This window comes from Oryzias latipes, chromosome 22 (genome assembly GCF_002234675.1).
Source record: "Oryzias latipes chromosome 22, ASM223467v1".
Taxonomy (NCBI): Eukaryota; Metazoa; Chordata; class Actinopteri; order Beloniformes; family Adrianichthyidae; genus Oryzias; species Oryzias latipes.
Genome location: NC_019880.2, coordinates 28,137,079 through 28,159,661, shown reverse-complemented (window position 1 = coordinate 28,159,661; position 22,583 = coordinate 28,137,079). Strand labels below are relative to the sequence as shown.

Below are 22,583 nucleotides of genomic sequence, written 5' to 3'. Positions count from 1 at the left end.
CTAGTAATGCACAGATCTGATTCAACAAGTTGTTGAAGCCATTTAATATAAATTAATTTAAATAGTTGTCTGATTCACCTAAAAATGTACTTTTCATAAGTCTGTATGTTTAAGCTTGAGAATTTCATATTATATTATATTTTATACATAAATGTAGTGCTCAGCATAAATGAGTACACCCCACTGGATTTGTCAGAAAAACCTATAGTGTCCTTTCTGAATCAACATTTCCTGTGAAACATTTTACTACAAAATACACCTACAAAGGTGGCCATTGATTGCAAACAAGTGCATTTTTTAATAAAGAAAAGTCCTTCCCATTTCATGCTATCAGCAATGGCTCCCCATGAAAAAGAAATGTCACAAAATCTGAGAAAGGAAATTATTTATCTGCACAAAAAAGGTGAGGGCTACAAGATCAGCAGCAAAGCTTTACATATCAGTCAAAATCCTATTGCAAAAGTGATCCAAAACTGTAAGAAAGATGGACGTGCAACCATCTTACAGAGACGATCATCTCGACAGGTGAGTCCTCTGATGACAAGGGTTCAAGAAAATCACCATGAAGGTTCACTGCAGTTAGCTGAAGCAGTAGAAAAAGCCAACTAGTGTGACTGTTTTACACTGCAGAGGAATGGCATGCATGATTATCATCCACAAAGGAAGCCTCTGCTAAAGCCCATGCACTAAAAAGCACGCCTAGATTTTGCTACGGCCCATGCTGAAAAAGATGAAGACTACTGGGTCTCAATACTCTGGAGTGAAGAGACAAAGATCACCGTTAATAGAACTAATGGTTTTAAAACTGTACGGCGTCGCAAAGGTGATGATTTCAAAGAAAAATGCATGGTGGTGGCAGTGTCCTGATGTGGGGCTGCATGGGTGCTGCTGCTCAACTGACAATCACTCACCATCCGGCATCCAGGCTCTAAAAGAGGTTCTTCTTGAAGAATGGAAAAAGGTAGATGTTGCAATATGTGGCCAACTTGTTCATTCCATGCCTAGAAGAATTGGTGCTGTCCTAAAATATCACAGAGCTCATACAAAATACTAGATGATTCACACTTGTGCTATCCTATGACCCCCCCCTTCCATTGACGTGTTCTCCCTACCATGACAAAGGTGGATAAAGGTGGAAAGATTTCATGTAATCCATGGACACCAGTGAAGATCACAAATCATTGAAGAATAAAGGTTCAGAGCACTGTCTAGTGCAGAGGTGGGCACTGAGGGCCGCATTCCTGCATGTTTTCCAGCATACCCTACTCTGGCATGTTCTAATTGGCTGGACACACCTGAACCAGGTAATCAGCCATGAGTAGGGCAAGACTATCTGGAAATCATGCAGACACACCGGCCCTCGAGGCCTGGAATTGCCCACCCCTGGTCTAGTGGGTCTAGATGACCCAACTCCCAATGGTAAAGTGCCTAGGATAGCACAAGGGTCACATTAGTACTTTTTAAAGGGGGTGTAGTTGTTTATGCTGAGCACTGTACATACATTTATATATATATATATATTTTAGGCCTGCACAATATACCGCAAATTTATCGTTATCGCGACATTAAGCTGTGCAATATGCATACCGCAAAAGACAGCGAAAATCGCAATAAATGGTTACCTTAAATGTGCTAAAACAATCTCATGGCAGCTTGAAATATTGAACAAATGAAATAAATCCCTTTATGCATTTAACCAATCGGAAGGACCCGTTCACGTTGTTGATCAATCAGATGAGCCCTTTTATGTTAGATGTTTGCCTCCTACGTCGACGAGGGTCATTTGGAGTATCATTTGTAAACTGTTGCAGTGAAATGGAGATGATGTTTTTGGTTGTTTTGCTATTTGTTTATATACCGTGAATTATATCGTTATCGCAATATTAATCACCAATATCGCATATCGTGCAGCCCTAATATATATATATATATATATATATAACATTTATAATTATATATATATATATATATATATATATATATATATATATATATATAACATTTATAATATAGGTAGATTTTTTGTCCTACAGTTACTGTGAACACCGTTAATAATCAGAATCAGAAGTACTTTAGTGATCCCACATGTGGGAAACTTGTGCGTTACACTAGCATTGTAATCTTAAAAGAAAGTAGAATAATATATAAATAAAATTTTTGTAAAAAAATAAGTTGGTATAATTTAAAAACTATTTAGAAACAGTACAGGCAAAAATGTGCAAAAGTTATCTATTACACTGTGAGTTATTGTAAAGTGTTATTGTATTGGGTAGGAAGGCTTTCTGGTATCGGACAGTTTTTGTCTGAGCCTCTTAGAGAAGAAGCTGTTTGTCCAGAACAGGGTGGAGAGGATGGCCTGGGTCGTCCATGGTGGATCAATAAAGTCTGACTGATGGACTCCTTTGTCTTATTCAATGTGCCTTATAGTTCTGTGCGCATTATTTATGACATCATTTTTGTCTTTTTTGTGTGTTCTTTCACCAAAACAAAAGGAACCACTCCAATCCTCTTCGTCGGCGCTCCAACCACCTCAGCGGGGGCAGCGGTGGGATCAGCAGAGGGTCCAGCCCCTTACTGTCTGATGGACAGGTGCGCCTCAGACTGGGCATGCAGGTCTTCTTGAACAGTGCAAATGACATGGCATTCATCCGTTACTTTGGCACTGCTGACTTCGCTCCGGGCCTCTGGTTGGGTCTGGAACTAAGAAGCCCGAAAGGTAAAAACGACGGCTCTGTGGGCGGCCGGCGTTACTTCACATGTCGGCCCGGCTACGGTGTCCTGGTCCGTCCCAGCAGAGTCACGTATCGGGGGATTAACGGTTCACGTCTGGTGAATGATGGCCGCTGAGGCCTTTTTCAACTTGATGCTTAAGTTTTCTCTTTTTTCCTCAATTCTTTGGTTCTTTTCTTTCTGAGGCTTCAGTCACAGAATATTTGCTTATTAGACCTAAAAGATGTTGAAGCACTTTAAAGTCAAAGAAGAATTGGTATGCAGGATTGGCACAGTCTTCAGAAACTAAGATGCACTACTTTCAATCTGATTGCAATAAAATCATCCTTATGACAGATTTAGAAAAATTTAACGTTATAATATTTCTGTAGTTGAAGTAAATTGTATTAAATTGTATTTTCATTAAATAAAAACTGCACACTGGTTGGTTTCCAGCTTGAGGATGTAAAGAAACCTGAGTCACTACTGGGTTTTATATTCTGCTTTAATGTGGAGAAAAAAAGGTTGATGAGGACCAGACCATGTCAACACAAAGCAGCATTAATCTGATCAGCAAGACTATAGAAATAATTCCTAACCATCGCAAGTCTGATTCCAGTAGTCCAGGAATAAAGCTAATAATCAGATTATGGAGGTTCCTGTAAAGAACCACTGCGAACATCTTTAGATCTATTTTCCCTGTTGTTTTTTAATTAGGATTTTGCCGTTTGTAGCCAAAATCCAAAAACCTGGGTCGTTTTCTAGGACATAATTTCTGCAGAACGGCAGGAGTTCATTAGAAATTCACCTCTGAGCTGTGGGCGGACCGTTGACGCTCAGCAACTCAGATCACCTCCCCTTCCTTGTTACTGAGAGCTTAGTTTCAAGCTGTCCTGCTGGCTTACAGCCCCCAACACCCCCACTTAACAGTAGCGGTGCAACAAAAATGGTGAACAATAGAAGAGCTATCCATGGAGAGCTATTCTTTATTTATGTCATCCATCATCAGAAAAATGTCAGAAGAGTATGGAAAGACTTGAGGGTAAAAAAAATAACCTGAAACATTCAAACGTTTTCTTTTTAAATGTATATGTTTCTTCATTTGATAAAGGAAAAGTATATGTTAAAAGAATAAAAAAAGATTATATTCTGTTTATTTTGTGTCTTTTTTATTTGTTCCCTGTGGATTTCTCCAGGTTTTTTTTGCTGATGGTGTCAAAGCTGTGGAAGCTCTGTCTGAAGGAACCATTGCTATTTTGTCAGTAGCCTGTGCACACAGATTAGAATTTGAGTGGGATTGGCACACTTTATTATTTGTTTTCTTGGAAATAAATCCTGCACCTTGTTACATGTTACTATTTGATCCAGGGAGAAGTCAAATATTAAGGTTTTGCGTTAAGTAAACAGTAATAACTGTAGAATAAACTGGTGCAGAAGATGGGATTGTGCAGCTGATGGTGATGGAGGGCTTTTAGGGCCAAAGAGCCTATGTGAAATCACAGAAGGTTTATAAGATGGAAACAGTTTTAAAGGGAAAAACTATGTGTCTCTCATCCAAAACTGAGAAAAACCTTTCATGGATGAAAATGTTAAATTCACACTTACATTCTGTAAGCGATTGTAAACGATTGTCTACATGCAGCTGGAAGAGGAACGAGGTGAACAAAGATCAGTTCTTGGTAGCTGTCAATCTTGATAAAGTTCTAAGATCAAATGTTCTTCCGAAGGAAGAACATTTATCCTTTACTGTAAAACATTTGTGACAAACGTCTGCCTCCCTGAAGAGAAAGAGCTTTGTGTTGAGGTCAGACCATGCAGCCTGGAGTTCCAGGAGAAGAACAAATATGAGTTTAATAGTAAGATTCTTTTTTTAGTGCAAACCATTAATTATGAACTGTAATGAACTTTTCTAATGTATTTATTTTTAATCTAACCTAATACTTGCTGTGAAAAGACTCATTTTGAGGTATTTTCATTGAAATTTATGGCATTGAGGAACAGTAAAAGATTGAAATACAAGTAAAGTGTCTCATCAAGGTTTTATTTAGATTTTAGCCAACTTCCAACCTCAAACAATAAAGAAAAAAAAAGTGCTCTGATTTTCCTTTCCACAATAGATGATAGTTATTGATTAAAAATGAGATTGACTCGGATTAGAAAATAACACAAATTTGCAATTATTCACGATTAATGAATTAGAAAATTTGACACCCCTATATTTTGAGCATTTTAAGTAAAATGGAACCATCCTAATCCAGAATGTACCAACTCAGCGTACTGTGGTTCAGTGAGATGTTTCAGGCTCATTTTGCTGTTGACTGAGTTTAAAGTCATTTCATTATATAAAAGAAGAAAATGATTCACAAATGGAATGACAATCTAAAGTTATGAACCCACAAAGTTTGGGAAGTCTTTTGATACCACTAGATGGTAGATGAAATGGCCTAAATAAATGTTGCGAAACAAAATCTGAACTGATCTTTAAAAAAAAAAATATTAAAGTTTAGAGTTGAGAGTTGAGATGGAACTTCTGGGGGACGTAATGAAGACTTTCTTTAGACCTAATGTGCTCAGACCTTTGGTTGGTGTGAGAATAATTTAGCAGCGAGCTTGAAAACCTTTACAGTGTAAATTTTTTCGGGGTTGTGAAAGATGCTGTCCATGTCGGCATGAAGCTTTGGCATCTGGAGACACTGATATGAACTATAAATCAAATTATGTCACAGGTATGAATAATTTAAAGCTGGGAATATGTTTGAAATGAGGGTATATCTCTGCAGCGCAGCTCATCAAGTTTTCAATATTTACCACTTTGAGATGGAAAGAAGCAAAAAAGACGGGCGGGCCTCTCAAAAGTTTATCAGAAAGAGATCAAAATAAAGCTGAGATGCTCTGTTTTAGCTTTGGCCTCCTGCCTGGCTGGATTGAGGAATGCATTTCTAAAAGTGAAACAATTAACTGGAAGAAACCCTTAGACACTAGTCCTCTTGGTGCACTAGGGCCTCTTCAGCTGTATAGTCTGCAAAGCTGAGCCCTGATGGGAGACAAATGATCCCACTATGACCATGTGGAAAGATTAGTCTGCTTTCTGCATGACGCTGAGCACAGCTGGAGCAGCTGGCACCTGAGCAACGCAGTTTGCTATCTTTATCCAAATACATGTTGGCAGCTGCACAAGCTTCTGCCTTTGCACACAACAGTTTGGGGATAATCCTGTCAAATCTCCATTCACCCCACCAGGGCTTATGCACAATAATGACTGGCTCACCGCACATAATCCTGTTTATTACATGACTGTCTTAGCAAAATGAGCTGCACTGGTTCACACAGAATATATATTGTGAAAGGTTTATCAGTTGTATCATTTGCTTAATGCAGAATGCAATACAAAGCTCAGATAGTCTCCCTGGATGGTATAAGTTTAGCCCCCAATATCACAGTTAGGAACCTTGGGGTTTTATTTGACCAGGATTTATCATTTACCCTTGTACTATCTTAGATGACCCCCCCCCCCCCCCCCTTACATTGAGGTGTTCTCCCTACCACGACAAAGGTGGATAAAGGTGGAAAGATTTCATGTAATCCATGGACACCAGTGAAGATCACAAATCATTGAAGAAAAAAGGTTCAGAGCACTGTCTAGTGGGTCTAGATGACCCAACTCCCAATGTTAAAGTGCCTAGGATAGCACAAGGGTTACGGCTCACAAATCTCAGGCATGTAGAACTGCCTTTTTCCACCTGTGGAATATTGCTAAGATTGTGTCAGTGAAGACTCTCATTCATCCAGGTTGGTTCCATCGTAGTAGGTTTAGGGGCTGTCATCGAGACTTGGTTTTAAAGTTAGAAGATGTTTCACCTCTTATCCAAGAGGCTTTGTCAATTCTGAATTAGCTGGTCGAAGAGCTGGTATATATGCGCTCATGGGGGAGGAGTCAGCCCTGAAACTGTATGGTATTGTCAACTTAGACTACATGGTTTCGGGTCGTTAAGAGTCCTTTGTCCTCAGCTGGGGGTTGGGGAGCCAGTGACTCCCTCCCCAAAATGGTCATCTCTTTCAGAGGTTAACGACCCAAGTGGAACTGGTTTGGTTTGTTTAGGTTTCAAAACACTGCCGTAGATAGATGGAAGAATAAACTTGAGACCACATTCTTATTAAGAGGAGGATAAACCTTCTCGAGTTCTTTCTCGAAAATTTGTGTCGAGTTTTTTCTCGTCATGGCGACATTAATCTCGTTATGACGTGAAAAAACTCGTCACATTGGCCAGAATTCTTTTTTCCTCACCGTGGCCCTAAAACTCCATCGTACGTATAAGTATAAGAAAGTAAGTGGATTTTATGTTTGTTGTTTTATTTTTATTTTTGTGGATGTTAATAAAGCAAGGAAAACGACTGCAAGTGGATGACATCCTTTTTTCCCCCCATTTCTTTTGCGCACTTCCACCATTTTGTTTTGTTTTGCTTTTTTCTTGTGGAGAACATGCGTCAGCCACAGGTTCTCGCCCTGAAAGGTTTATTGGAAACCTACACATGGACTGGCCCCATCCTATATTAAGGACCTCATAGTCTCTTACCATCCAATCAGAACACTTCACTCACTAAATGCAGGACTGCTTGTGGTTCCTAGAATTAGTAAAAGTACGGTTGGAGGTAGAGCGTTTAGCCACCAAGCCCCTGTTTTATCGAATAAACTCCCAGCTCATGTAAGAGAGGCCGACTCAGTTTCTACATTCAAAGTTAGACTGAAAACATTCCTCTTTGGACAGGCTTATTATCAGACTAGCTAGTATTCAGAGATTATTTAACTTAATGTTAATGTGTTTAAATTAAACTTAATAACAATAACTATTTGTTTTAAAAGGCTGCTAGAAGTTGAAGCTGGGGTAGCTATGGTGCACTGGGGTTCTGTCCTCTTTTCTCATCTACTTCTACCCTTCCTCTTTTCTCTATTCTAGACCATCATTTATCATTTAGTTCTCCATGCTTCTGTTGGGTGCAGTGATTCATGTACTGTCCCTCTTTTCCTCTCCCCTCCTGGGGAGTGGGAGTGCTTCCAGACTCCAGTTGGCTCATCCGTGCTCCTGTTCCTGACCGAGTACCTCGCCTTTGCTCCTGCTCCTACACCTGGCTGTGGTTCCTGTCTCAGGCTCGACTCGCGCCCCTGGCTGTCCCCCCCAACCACAGCTGGATGAAGCTCGTCTGCTTGACTTTATATATGTAGTTGTAGATTTAGATAAGTTAATTCTTCTCTAAGACTTCTGGTAAATTGCCTGTCCGTCCTGGGGGAGGATCCCTCCTTCATGTGGGCACCCCTGAGGTTTCTTCGTTTTTTTCCCCTGAATCCGATTTTTTTTTGAGTTTTTCTTTACAGAGAAGGGGGGTCTAAGGGCAGGGATGCCAGTATAGCTTAGTCAGTTTGTTAGTTCAATTTAGTATTTTCCTATAGAATTCTATGTATTCATGGTCCTTTTGATTTTATGTTTCACTTTTTCAATTACCGATATGAAGCCCATCGAGACGACTGTTGTTGTGAATTTGGGCTATACAAATAAAATTGAATTGAATTAAAGACTTTGTAAATAATCTTCCTTTGAAATAAAACATGGTTTCACCATTTTATCCTATGATGTGTTTTCCAAAGAAATGTCATAAATAAAATACACGTCATCTTTTTTTTGGCATTTAACACTGAATCTTTTCTATTTACCTTGTTAAAATAACACCAGTACATTTGTGATATCACAAAAATAACTATTTAAACAGCATTTTTTCATCAACTCCTGATTCACCATTATTTGAGTAAATAAATACAGAGAAACAGTTTTAATCTTAATTTTTCTACTTATATTAAAAACACCAAAAACATAAATTTTTACTGAAGTGGGTCATTGGTTTGGTTCAGCGTGCTGAAGGTCGACGGATTCTCTGTATTACCAAAATGTTTGTATTTGATCATTTATTAAATGTTATTTATCGTGTGTTTTCCATATTTTGTGGAGCTTGATGTTCTCCCGAATAATGGTACACACACAATGGGGATGGGGATGTGTGTTCATGTGTATTCTTGAAGGTTTGTTTAGCCCATGATGTTCACACTGGAGAAGCAGGGAGTGGCTTCTTCTGTTTGATCTTTTTCTACTGTTTACTAATGCATGTCAACCACCTACAGTTGGAGGCTTGGTGTGAAATGTTGAAGCGGTTCAAATCTTGTGAATCTTGCTCCAGGCTTCTTCTTTCACAGCTCTATTATGATATATGAAAGACTTAGTGTCCTGGAACTCTAGCCGGGCAAAAACTGCAACTATTAATTTCTCCTTCATGATTAATATTTTTTAAGAACCAGAAAAAAAGGGCACAGAATTCAGAGAATGACTGAAGTGGGCTCAGGTGTTGAAATAAATAGGCTGCTTTGGAGATAATTTAGCTTCCAAGTCAGAATAACGCGTTAAAGAGTGGAGGTGTATTTGTAGAGCCGTTGAGGAGGGTTCAGTGTCATCCCATAACCAAAGAGATTTCATGTTGGATGCAGTCACTTGCAATATGACCTGTGTTTGCTTGCATACTGACTCATTAAACGGCTTGCTAAGTGTCAGCTTTTGAATGAAAAGAGAAACACTTTCGGCAGAAGTGGCATAGTCACAGACCAACACTGTTGCTGATTACCAGACAGCCTGATGTTGTAATGAATGGTCTAATCAGAGAGCCGTGATGATCAAAAGTAAACCTAAAATTAGAGAACGCCTTACGATGCTGGCTGCAGCTCTCACTCAAAGATGATTATTGCATTTAAATTAAACTTAATAAAAACTATTTGTTTGAGTCAGATCACGTCCAGCAGCCATCTAAGCCTCATCCTGACCTTGGCCACCTCGCCCGCCTGAGAAGTTTTGTGTTGATGACAGGATTCTAGTTAAGCTAGTTAAGCTAAAGAAGATCCACCTCATTCACAGGTACACTGGATTGTTACTCTACACACCTTTATCAAATAAGCCTTTACCATTAACCAAAAGCTTAAAAGCCCACCTTACCCTCAACCAATCACAATCCAGAAAATCACATAGTCTGATTTCTAAAGAATTAATTTGCAAATTAAAAAATAAGTATTTGGTCACCTACAAACAAGCTTTTTTTTTCTGGCTCTCACAGGCCTATAATAGGTAAGCAGCTTGGTGTGAAGAAATCAGCTGTGGGAGCAATTATTTGGAAATGGAAGACATTGTCAGCAGAAGCTAGCAGAAGAGAATAAACGACTACACTGATACTGGAATCTCCCTTGATCTGGGGCTCCCCACAAGATCTCACTCTGTGGGGTCAAAAATGATCACAGTGAGCAAAAGTCCCAGGACCACATGCTACCATCAGTAACATACTCTGCCGCCATGCAGGGTATTCCGTCTGGAATACCAGACGGTGAGAACCCGGGGCTCTCGCGGGCCATATAAAATGCTACGGGGGGCCACATTTGGCCCGCTGGCCTTGAGTTTGACACGTGCAGTAGAGGATTGGGAGAATGTCCTATGGTCAGATTAGAGCAAACTAGAACTTTTTGGTAGGAACTTCACTCGTCGTGTTTGGAGGAGCAAGAATGCTGAGTTGAATCGAAAGAAGACCCTACCTACTGTAAAGCATAGGGGTGGAAACATCATGCTTTGGGGCTATTTTTCAACAAAGGCTCTACCTCCAAATGTACTTTTAGAAATTTTGGAACCACGAGCAGTCCTGCATTTTGTGAGCAAAGTGTTCTGCTTTGTTGGTAAGGCACTATGAGATCTTTGAAACAGGATGGGTCATATCATTTCAGGCCTTATAGGTTAGCAGGAGGATTTTGAACTTGACTCTAGATTCGACTGGGAGCCAATGAAGTGAAGCTAACACAGGAGTAGTGTATTCTCTACTCCTGTAGTGTATTCTTTAGCTTTGGTTATGGAGCTAGTTTCTGCATTTTGAACAAGTTGAAGAATTTTTTTAAGAACTCTTAGGACACGCTGCTAGCAAAGAGCTACAGTAATCCAGCCTAGACGTAACAAATGCATGGATGAGATTTTCAGCATCACTTTTAGAATACATATTTGTGGTCTTAGCAGGGGTGGACCATGCATTCCACACCTGGGCCTTCAGTACTGTCACATCTGAATCACTCTGCCCCTTATTTACCATTTTACGATGCAGAAATGAGCTTTGCATTGCATACTGAAAATTCCCGTAGCCACAATAAATGCCTCTTAATAAACTGAATAAACCAAACAGTAAACAAATCTCGGTTTGCAACGACATCAAATTATGAAAATTACAGCATAGATTTGGAATATTATTTATTATGATATTTATCATTTCATTCATCAAAAAATCGGATTATTTGAAGATAAAATCCATCCCCCTCTCTATCCTCAAAAACAGTTTCATTACTCTGTTATGTAGATTTTCACGCTTCAGTTCCATCAAAAAAGTCCTTTTTTATTCCATCAAGGCCAGTGCTGAGAGCTGAGTCTGTCCAGTTGTGTTCTGATGTAGGTTTTAATTCACTTACGAGCCAAAAATGTTCCCTCGACAGACACAGTGGACAGGGGGATGGTCAGCACTCAGATTTTCTGATGAAGGAAGTCAAGGAGATCAGTGGGAGCTTTTCCTGCAAAATCATCTATACATTACAGTCAGCTCTGTTTTTAACTGAGACAGATCAAAAAGTGTTCCGTGGCTCTGTGTCAAACTGTCAAGGCTGCATGTGGGACCTTTCTCCTGTGTTCCTGAAACTTTTGTCCAATCAGAACGTCTGAATACTGTGACGTTGCCTAAGCCTGCTAGAGGGCCCTGCTGACATCAACTCAAAATCTGATTGGTTGAAGGAAATTAATGTCCGGCATTGATTTTGCATTACAGGGCTTTCACAAGGGATAATGAAGGCCTCTTTAACTTTGACCCTGCCAGGCAACAGCTAAAATGCAGTTGGTTAAATGCTCCAATATGAAAATACAGAGGTGGACAAAATAGTTGGTACCCCTCAGATAAAGAAAGAAAGTCCACAATGCTCACTGAAATGACTTGAAATGTTCAAAAGTAACAATAAATTAAACTTTATTGAAAATGTAATAATCTAAATCAGCCTTTACTTTTGAGTTGTTGATTAACAGAATTATTTAAAAAAACAAACTAATGAAATAGGGCTAGACAAAAATGATGGTACCTCCATAAAAGACTGAGAACTAATTGTCCAGGGGGTCATGATGAACTCAGGTATGTCCTGTCTGCCTATTTAAAAGGAGACAAATAGTCACTTTGCTGTTTGGTGAAAAGGTGTGAACCACACTGAACATGGACAACAGAAAGCAAAGGAGAAAATTGTCCCAGGACATTAGAAACAAAATTATAGATAAACATGGTAAAGGTAAAGGCTATAAAACCATCTCTAAGCAGCTTGGAGTTCCTGTGACCACAGTGGCACATATTATTCAGAAGTTTAAGACCCACGGGACAGAAGCCAACCTCCCTGGACGATGGAAGAGGAAAATGGATGACAAGTGGAGGAGACGGATAGTTGGAACTGTATCCAAAGAGCCCAGAACAACCTCCAAAGACATTAAAGGAGAACTCCTAGATCAAGGTACATCAGTGTCAGATCGCACCATTCCTGGTTGTTTGAGCCAGAGTGGACTTCATGGGAGACGACCAAGGAGGACACCACTGTTGAAAGGAAATCCTAAAAAAGCCAGACTGGAATTTGCACAAATGCATGTTGACAAGCCACAAAGCTTCTGGGAAAATGTCCTTTGGACAGATGAGACCAAACTGGAGCTTTTGGTGAGGCACATCAGCTCTGTGTTGGTAGACTCAAAAATGAAGCATCCAACCAAAAGAACACTGTCCCTACTGTGAAACATGGAGGAGGCTCAGTTCTGTTTTGGGGCTGCTTTGCTGCATCTGCCACAGGGGGTCTTGAAGTTGTGCAAGGTCAAATGAAATCTCTAGATTATCAAGGCATTTGGATAGAAATGTGCTGCGTAGTGTCAGAAAGCTTGGTGTCAGTCGCAGGTCATGGGTCTTCCAACAGGACAACGATCCAAAACACACAGCCATTAACACCCAAGAATGGCTGAGAGAAAAGCGTTGGACTATTCTGAAGTGGCCTTCTATCAGCCACTGTATGTTATGGAAAGACTGACTTTTGCAATAAGGTAAAATGGGTCTAATATATTGGACCTATTAGACCAGACCTACTTTAATTTGAATAAAATACTTCTCTACTACAAGATAACAGATAATGTGTTTTTTTTATTTATCTATTTTTTTAAAGGGAAGAGTGTGATTGACAGCTGTTCTGTTCTTTTGTTCATATAAAAGAGAGGGGAAAAGGAAGAGTACAAAATGATTATCATAAACACGCATTCTGATTTACTGACTGAAAATATAAATGATGTAAAACTATGTGTAACTTAGAAACAATGTAACAGGGATGTAAATGGTGATATTCCTTGTCAAAAAATATAAAAAAAATTTTTTTTAATCTGTTGGCAAAAAGCAGAGTTAAGATTTTAAAACCGTTATTTAAAAGTGTTATGGGATGCCAGTTATCAAGGGGCAGAAGATCCTTTTTAGGTTTTGGTGTAACCCTTGTTCTATCCTAGGCACTTTAACGTTGGGAGTGGGGTCATCTAGACCCACTAAACAGTGCTCTGAACCTTTTTTCTTCAATGATTTGTGATCTTCACTGGTGTCCATGGATTACATGAAATCTTTCCACCTTTATCCACCTTTGTCATGGTAGGGAGAACACATCAATGGAAGGGGGGGGTCATCTAAGATAGCACAAGGGTAAAAAAGGAAAAAAATGTTTTTCATGGAAATGCCTTTGTAGGTCGTTGTTTGAATTACTGCTTTGCATCGAGTAATTTGTTGATGTCATTTACATCAAGTTTGTGCAAAACAAAAAATAGAAAAGTAAGGAAAGAAAATAAAACTTTTGCTGAAAGAGATTTGTCAACTATGTGAATTATAAAGTAATTTATTAATTTTGGTGAACGTGTCATGAAGGGCAATGTACAGCTATTATCAGACCCATAATACAATACTTTATAATTACAACATTTACAGGTGCAGTTGGGGGAATGCAGTTTACCACAGGCATTGAAGACAAAGCAAAACCGTTCCTTGAATGTTGCTCGTTTGATTGCTTACAGGACTGTGTTCTGTCCTGGTCACTGAACCTCATGTCAGGGCTCATCTCATGGGCAGACAGCGATGGCAAACACTATGAAGCAAGAGCAAAAGAATATCCATCATGTGAATGGGAGAAGCAGACATTGGACGCGGACTGGTGAGAACAATTTGCTAAGTTCAGACTAGTTTCCTTCACAGATGGGAGCAGATTCTTTTTATTTTCAAGGGCTTCACACTGGAGTTTCACAACATCCATCCTGGAATAGAAAATACAAAATATGCTAATTTGAAGGGTTGTTTTAAAACTTGATCCTGCAAACATCCACAATTCCAGATCAAAAAAATGTCAAAATAATTGATCTACAACAGGGGTAGGCAAACTTTTTGACCCGTTAGCCACAAAGGGCAGAAGACCAACAGCAGATGTGGAGCAGAAAGAATTAACATGGCATCTGGACAAAACCATACTTTAGTTTGATTGATATTTTTTTGATAGATATATTTCAAACAAAACATTTTGGAGTTTTTATTCAAAAATCGTGACTTTTGTTCTCATTTTAGAGCCAATTGCACTGATTGAACGCAAACTTAGAAAAATGCTTCACTCAGGTGGTGTTATAATGATCAGAAAAAATGACTGTCCGATTCAGAAAACCCATAAATGTAAGACAAACAACATATCTTCCATCATCACATGAATTCAAAAAGCGATTCTGCAACTAAATGAGGGGGTCTGAACCCCGAGGCTCCGGAGCCACGTAAACCACTTTTACCCCTCCGTAGTGGCTCTTTGGCTGAAGAAAAACAAAATTATAGTAAATTCTAAAAGTAAGGACCACTTAATTAGCAATGTTTTGATAAAGATTAGTTAAGTTTATAAAGTTACTGCTGAGTTGGTTTCTGGTTTTGATCAGGAAAAAATATTCCAAAATGGCTCTTTAACTGCCAAAGGTTGCAGACCCCTGACATAAACAAAGATCAGTCAATCATCCTAGGGGAGATACCAGAATACATGGCAAATAATCCATTACTAAGGATTACTAATATAATTTATTCTGGTTTGGTGGCCCAGAATAATTACTGTATTTTCTGGAGCATAAACTGCACTGAATTATGACTTGCACAAGCAACACAATGCAAACAAATCATATATAAGTTACTCTGTTAATGCATGTAGGAGAAGCTTCCGTGAGGTTTTTTAGACTTGTTGCTACACGGAAGCTTTGAGTGTATATCTCACTTACGATGCATGGAAGACACAGATGGCATTAGTAAGTGATCAGGTTTATCTATTTTGAAGGGCTCTACAACAGCATCTCCATCTCTGGGTTCATGAGATCCTTCAGTTTTTTTATTTTTACGGCAGGAGCTGCGTCTGAGTAACAGTGCTTTCAGCGGTACTTACATGTCTCTGTCACCCAATTTGATAACTTGCTGTCACACATTAGTCAGAGAAAGCAAAAAATGAAAAAAAGAATAACGATGTTATTGTGAGAAAAATGTCAAAAAGTATAACGCTCAGGAGGAGAACCATCAGATTCTCTTCCAAGTTTGTTTTAGATGGCACCTCTTCTTCGTTGCTGTTCTTGCCAATGCTGAAACAGAAAGCTAAGGACCCTCTAGCAGTTGTTAGTGGGAAACAACCGCTGAAGGACAACTAGTTGTTAGTGAAATATAACAAAATATTTAAGCCAACATTTCATTTAAAAAAAAATCACATATAGGTTGCTTCTGAGCACAAGTCCCACACCTGGCCAAAATATGCACAAAAAATTCAGCAACTTATCCTCTGAAAAATATGGTAGTTTAATGGACCACACATGGCCTCTGGGCCATAGTTTGCCCCCCCCCTGATGTACAGCCATGGAGAGAGGGAGAACTTAGTCCGGCTTTCCCTCTTTCAAAGCCTCTGACAGAAAACAAAAGAAGCTATCAAGATTTTCATCCAAGCGAACACTGAACCCCCAAAGCTGCAGAGGGCCTCCAGCTGTCTTCTGAACTCCATTTATCTGTTCACTTTGACTTTTAGGACAAAAACGGATGACCTGTAACCTGAGTCACAGCTATTCTGCCAGTTTCTCCCTCTGAAGACAGAAAAAACTGTAACAACTTAAACCAGTGCATAATATGGAAATTGATTTGTATTACAAGTGGCATGTTCTTTAATAATTTATAATGCCACTTCCAGATAATAAATAAACAAATGAATAAATAAACGAGTAGGCAAGCAAACATCAACAAACACATTTTCCCAGTATTTCTTTTTCTTTTTTCTGTTTTTTTTTAAATATAAATGTCTTATCCAGCGTCTGGTTTGAAGATATTCTGGAAAAATAGTTTTGTACACGCTGTGCCCCCCTAAGTCAGAGGGTTCTCACAATGGAGCCAACACATGAAGCTGGCAGGTTGACGTTTCTGTCTGTTTTCAGTCTGGCAGAAATAAGAAGGTTAAATCATCTTGATGGTCTTTTCAAATAGATGAGACAGAGAGGGGTTTGTACTCCTCTTCCTCAGTTCTAATCCCTCCAGCGCTTTAAAAAATACACATTTTTTAGCTTAAAAACTTTCTTTCCTTGATGTCTTCCCAAAGCTTTTTCATGTGATGAAGTGTCTGATGGGGTCTGAAAGGTGTTCAAAGTGATCAGAGGGTGATAAAGAAGAAAATGTTTTCTGTCCAATTTTTTTCCTGAACAGATGGCGCTGAAGAACGATCTGCATGTGGCGTGTGGGCTAAAGCACCGTGGCATTGTGGCCCTCCATCCTGGGGAGCCTGGAGTCCTGCACGGTCCCCATGGTAACCAGGAGGGGGCGGCTGTCCTCTGACATTCCCAACCGAGGCAAAGACATTGGAGGAGGACCAGAGGACCCCCTTTGGTGGGCCGCTGCAGGGGGCATGGGTGTGCCTTGCTGTGATGAGGGGGGGTTGCTGTTAGCGTGGGTTGCCTCCATCGGCAGAGTGTGCTCCTGGTAGCCGTATCCGATGTTCCCACACGGGAAACGTCTCAGTCTATAGAGGGGGACTGGAGCCAGGGCAGTTGAGTCTAAAAGCAGAGGTGACTGTGCAACAGGTGGAGGGGGTGGAGGTAAGAGTGGCCTGTGAAGAGCCTGTTGCTGCTGCTGATGGTGCAGCAGCTGCATCTGATGCTGAAACTGCTTGTGCTGGTGCTGCAGACCTAGCACCCCCGCCACCTCAGACACCGTCCGGCTTACGTGCTCCTGCCCCTCACCGGGCACCCTACCACTAGTTCCTCCGGCTCCTCCCACCCCCGCCTGCCGCTGATGCTGCTGCTTCATCTGCTGCTGCAGGAACCAGGAGCCGTAGGTGGGATTCCAGAGACTGGTGTTCTTCCCGTTGGGGCCCTCCTTTTCTTGGGGTTGGCCCTGCATGAAGGCAAGGTTGATGTGTCCCCCTTCTGGGTTTGGCTGGGTAGCAACGTGAAGTCCCTTGGCAGTGAGTGTGGAGGGGGCCACAGAGGTGACTGTGTTGGTGGTAGTCATGGCAACAGAGGTTTGTGTGTGGGGCTGCTGGTGCTGGTGGGGGCAGGGTTGGGGCAGAGAGGACATCTGTGCTTTGACCTCCGACGCAGCGCTCATCACTGCGTGGTGCTCCCCTTCCCTCCTCTCCTCAGATGGATACGATGGTGGTGGAGGAAGTGGAGCCACCCCAGCAGGCACCTGGGAATTTACCAGCACAGCCGGCACTGCAGGGTCATCCGTGCACATGGCGACACGCTCCTCCTCCTCGGGGAGTGGTCCGTACTCAACAGGCAGAGGCGTGTTCACAACATCGGGATCCTGAGTATTCAAACACACATAAACATTATCATTTTTCACAGTAATAAATCTGGGAAATATTTGGCAAATCAACTCAAAATAAACAAAGAGAAGACAACTATTTCATCAGTCATAGACCTAACAGGAAATGCAACACATGATCCAGCTGCAATAAATTCAGTTTTTAAAAACTTTTACCAATCTCTCTACTCATCCCAAATTAATCCTTCTGACAACGACATCAACAGTTTTCTCAATAGCATAGATTTGCCTAGACCAACAGAGGAACAAATCACAGCCCTGGAGTCCCCTTTTACTAAAGAAGAGCTGCATAAAGCATTAACCAACATGCCTAGTAAAAAAGCCCCAGGACCGGACGGCTTCCCAGCAGAATTTTATAAAGAGTTTTGGCAAATCTTAGCTCCCATTTTTCTCAGAATGACAATAGAAATTAAGGACAACAATTATCTACCTCCAAATATGAATTCTGCTAATATAATCTTACTTCTGAAACCTGGGAAAGATCCCACATCACCATCCAGCTATCGACCCATATCGCTGATTAATGCAGATCTTAAAATAATCTGCAAAGCTTTGGCGGGAAGGCTGGAGAAGGTAGTTCCCTCTCTAATACATCCTGACCAAACAGGTTTTATAAAGGGTAGACATTCATCTACCAACATGCGCAGATTAATCAACCTCATAGATTATACAACCACCAACAACCGAGAAGCAACCATTTTGTCACTGGACGCAGAAAAGGCATTTGATCGGGTCAACTGGAAATTTTTAATAGCCACCCTGAACAAATTTGGCTTTGGAAAATCATTTATTAACTGGATTAAAATATTATATGCCTCTCCTAATGCTCGTATCAGAACAAATGATCAAACATCTCCAAGCTTTAATTTACAAAGAGGAACCAGACAAGGCTGTCCACTATCTCCGTCTTTATTTGCACTATTTATTGAACCTCTAGCTGCTGCTATTAGGCAAAGTCGAGACATTGAAGGCATTCAAACCAAAAATTTAGAACACAAAATAAGTCTTTATGCAGATGATGTTTTACTATTTACTCCAAATTCACAATCTTCCATCTGCCAAATCATCTCCCTAATTAATAGATTTTCCTCAGTTTCAGAATACTCCATAAACTGGTCTAAAAGCACAATTCTACCAATTAATTGCAATTATCTAAATCCGTCATCTATGAAAATACAAACAGGCAACATAAAGTACTTAGGTATAAATATCTCCTCTAGGCTTTCTGATCTACTCAAGCTAAACCACACCCAACTACTTAAAACATCCGAGGCTGATCTCACTAGATGGAAAACTCTACCCATTTCTCTAATCGGGAGAGTTGCAACCATAAAAATGACGATTCTCCCAAAAATTAACTACCTGTTTTCAATGATTCCTTCCAAACCTCCAACTACTTGGTTCAAATCATTAGACTCATTCATTTCCCAATACCTCTGGGAAGGTAAACCCCCACGGATCAGTTTAAAAACTATTAAAAAACCTAAAGATAGAGGAGGACTAGGCCTTCCAGACTTCCAGGACTACTACTCCGCGAACAGATTGTGTTATGTACAAAAATGGCTGAATCCTGGTGTGCTAGATGAATCCTGGCTAGACACAGAACAAAATCTCTGTGATAACCTAAATATTTCTAATTTACCTTTCTTCAGTTCTAAAATTAAACAACACAAATGCTTCAGAAGTTTAAACATCAGCTCATCCTTAACAGCCTGGTGGGATTTTCTTAAAAAAAACAACCTCACATTATTTCCATGTAAACTTACCCCCATTTGGAATAACCCTGACATTTTGATTAACAAAAACATGATTCATTTTGCTTCATGGAAGAACAAAGGAATCCAGCAGTTCCAGCATATAATTCAGAATAGAAAATTTATGTCCCTCTCTACGTTATCCTCAACCTATGGAATTAATATAAACAAATTTCTAGAATATCAGCAGCTTAAATCAGCTTCTTCTTTCTCTTTCGGCTTTTCCCATCAGGGGTCGCCACAGCGAATCATCCTTTTCCACCTCACTCTATCATGGACATCTTCTACCCTAACATTAGCCAACTTCATGTCCTCTGTTAAGACATCCATGTATCTCCTCTTTGGCCGTCCTCTTGCCCTCCTGCCAGGCAGCTCCATCTCCAACATCCTTCTACCAATATATCCACTATCCCTCCTCTGAACATGTCCAAACCATCTCAGTCTGGCTTCTCTGACTTTGTCGCTAACACAGGCAACATGAGCCGTCCCTCTGATGTACTCGTTCCTTATCCTGTCTAACCTGGTCACTCCTAAGGAGAACCTCAACATCTTCATCTCTGCTACCTCCATCTCAGCCTCTTGTCTCTGTCTCACTGCTACCGTCTCTAACCCATAGAGCAGAGCTGGTCTCACCACTGTCTTGTACACCTTTCCTTTGAGTCTTGCTGGCACTCTTCTGTCACACAACACTCCTGACACTTTCCTCCACCCGCTCCAACCTGCCTGCACTCGCCTCTTCACCTCTTTTCCACACTCTCCATCACACTGAACTGTTGACCCCAAGTACTTAAACTCCTGCACCTTCTTCACCTCAGCCCCCTGTAACCTAACGCTTCTACCTTGATCCCTCTCGTTCAGACACATGTATTCTGTCTTACTACGACTGACCTTCATGCCTCTTCTTTCCAGAGCAAACCTCCACCTCTCTAGCTGTTCCTCCACCTGCTCTCTACTCTCACTGCAAATTACAATGTCATCCGCAAACATCATTGTCCAGGGAGATTCCTGTCTTACCTCGTCTGTCAGCCTGTCCATCAGCATAGCAAACAAAAAAGGACTCAAAGCTGATCCTTGGTGTAGTCCCACCTCCACCTTGAACTCCTCTGTCTGACCTACAGCACATCTCACCACCGTCATACTTCTCTCATACATGTCCTGAACTACTCTGACATACTTCTCTGCCACTCCAGACGACCTCATACAGTACCACAGCTCCTCCCTCGGCACCCTGTCATACGCCTTCTCTAAATCTACGAACACACAATGCAGCTCCTTCTGACCTTCTCTGTACTTTTCCATCAACATTCTCAAAGCAAAAATGGCATCAGTGGTGCTCTTACGGGGCATGAAACCATACTGCTGCTCACAAATCTCCACCTTCTTCCTAAGCCTGGCTTCCACTACTCTTTCCCACAGCTTCATTGTGTGGCTCATCAACTTTATTCCTCTATAGTTGCTGCAGTTCTGCGTGTCACCCTTGTTCTTAAAGATCGGAACCAGAACGCTTCTCCTCCATTCCTCAGGCATCTTCTCACTCTCTAAAATCCTATTGAACAACCTTGTTAGAAATTCCACTGCTGCCTCTCCTAAGCACTTCCATACCTCCACAGGAACGTCATCAGGACCCACGGCCTTTCCGCTCTTCATCCTTTTCAGAGCCTTCCTAACCTCATCCTTTCCAATCTCTGCTACTTCCTGCTCCACAACAACCACATCTTCCTCCCTTCTTTCCCTGTCATTTTCCACGTTCATCAGCTCCTCAAAATACTCCTTCCATCTTTTCTGTACACTCTCCTGGGTTGTTAGCACCTTTCCATCTCTGTCCTTAATCACCCTTATCTGTTGCACGTCCTTCCCATCTCTGTCTCTCTGTCTGGCTAGCCTGTACAAGTCCTTCTCTCCTTCCTTTGTGTCTAACCTGTCATATAGCTCATCGTAAGCCTTCTGTTTGGCCTTTGCCACCTCTCTCTTCACTCTACGCTGCGCTTCCTTGTACTCCTGTCTACCTTCCTCAGTCCTTTCTACATCCCACTTCTTTTTAGCCAACCTCTTCCTCTGGACGCATTCCTGTACTTCCTCATTCCACCACCAAGTCTCTTTACCGTCTTTCCTCTTTCCAGATGACACACCTAGCACCTTCCTACCTGTTTCCCTGATAATTTCTGCTGTAGTTTCCCAGTCATCTGGAAGCTCATCCTGACCACCCAGACCCTGTCTCAACTTCTGCCTAAATTCCTCACAAGTTTCTTCATTCTGTAGCTTCCACCACTTGGTCTTCTTTTCTGTTTTCCCTCTCTTCTTCTTCCTGACCTCCAGAGTCATCTTACACACCACCATGCGGTGCTGTCTGGCTACACTCTCTCCTACCACCACTTTGCAGTCAATAACCTCTCTCAAATGACCTCGTCTACATAGGATGTAGTCCACCTGGGTACTCCTACCTCCACTTCTGTATGTCACTCTATGTTCCTCTCTCTTCTGGAAGTAAGTGTTGACTACAGCCATTTCCATCCTCTTCGCAAAATCCACCACCATCTGTCCCTCCAGATTCCTTTCCTTCACACCAAACCTGCCCATCACCTCCTCATCACCTCTATTGCCCTCACCAACATGCCCATTAAAGTCTGCTCCAATAACAACTCTCTCTCCTCTGGGGAAACTCTGTATGACCTCATCCAACTCACTCCAGAATCTCTCCTTCACTTCTAACTCACAGCCAACCTGTGGCGCATACCCACTGACTACATTCACCATCACCCCTTCAATTTCTAACTTTAGGCTCATCATCCTGTCTGAGACTCTTTTCACCTCTAGAACACTGTTTACAAACTCCCCCTTCAGAATCACTCCTACCCCGTTTCTCTTCCTATCAACACCATGATAGAACAGTTTGTATCCTCCTCCAATACTACGTGCCTTGCTGCCCTTCCACCTTGTCTCCTGCACACACAGTACATCTACCTTCCTTCTCTCCATCATGTCTGCCAGCTCTCTGCCTTTCCCTGTCATTGTGCCAACGTTAAGAGTCCCTATTCTCAAACCTATGTTCCTGCCTTTTCCCTTCTCTCTCTGGCCACGGGCCCTTCTGCCTCCCCTCTTTCTTCGACCAACAGTAGTCAAATTTCCACCGACACCCTGTAGGTTAACAGCATC

General features: G+C 41.2%; 2 protein-coding genes across 4 annotated transcripts in view; one reads left to right on the top strand and one right to left on the bottom strand.

Moving 5' to 3' along the window:
- The window catches only part of clip4 (CAP-Gly domain containing linker protein family member 4), a 55,610-nt gene extending 51,747 nt beyond the window's left edge, over positions 1-3,863 (top strand). For both annotated transcript variants that reach the window (XM_023951821.1, XM_023951820.1), the window contains one exon: positions 2,493-3,863. In XM_023951821.1, coding sequence (XP_023807589.1) covers positions 2,493-2,847 — 355 coding nt within the window. In that variant the 3' untranslated portion in view covers positions 2,848-3,863. The remainder of the gene's footprint in view (positions 1-2,492) is intronic.
- A 9,826-nt stretch (positions 3,864-13,689) lies between these two features.
- alk (ALK receptor tyrosine kinase) overlaps positions 13,690-22,583 on the bottom strand; it is a 650,197-nt gene continuing 641,303 nt past the window's right edge. For both annotated transcript variants that reach the window (XM_023951461.1, XM_023951462.1), the window contains exon 29: positions 13,690-17,655. In XM_023951461.1, coding sequence (XP_023807229.1) covers positions 16,591-17,655 — 1,065 coding nt within the window. In that variant the 3' untranslated portion in view covers positions 13,690-16,590. The remainder of the gene's footprint in view (positions 17,656-22,583) is intronic.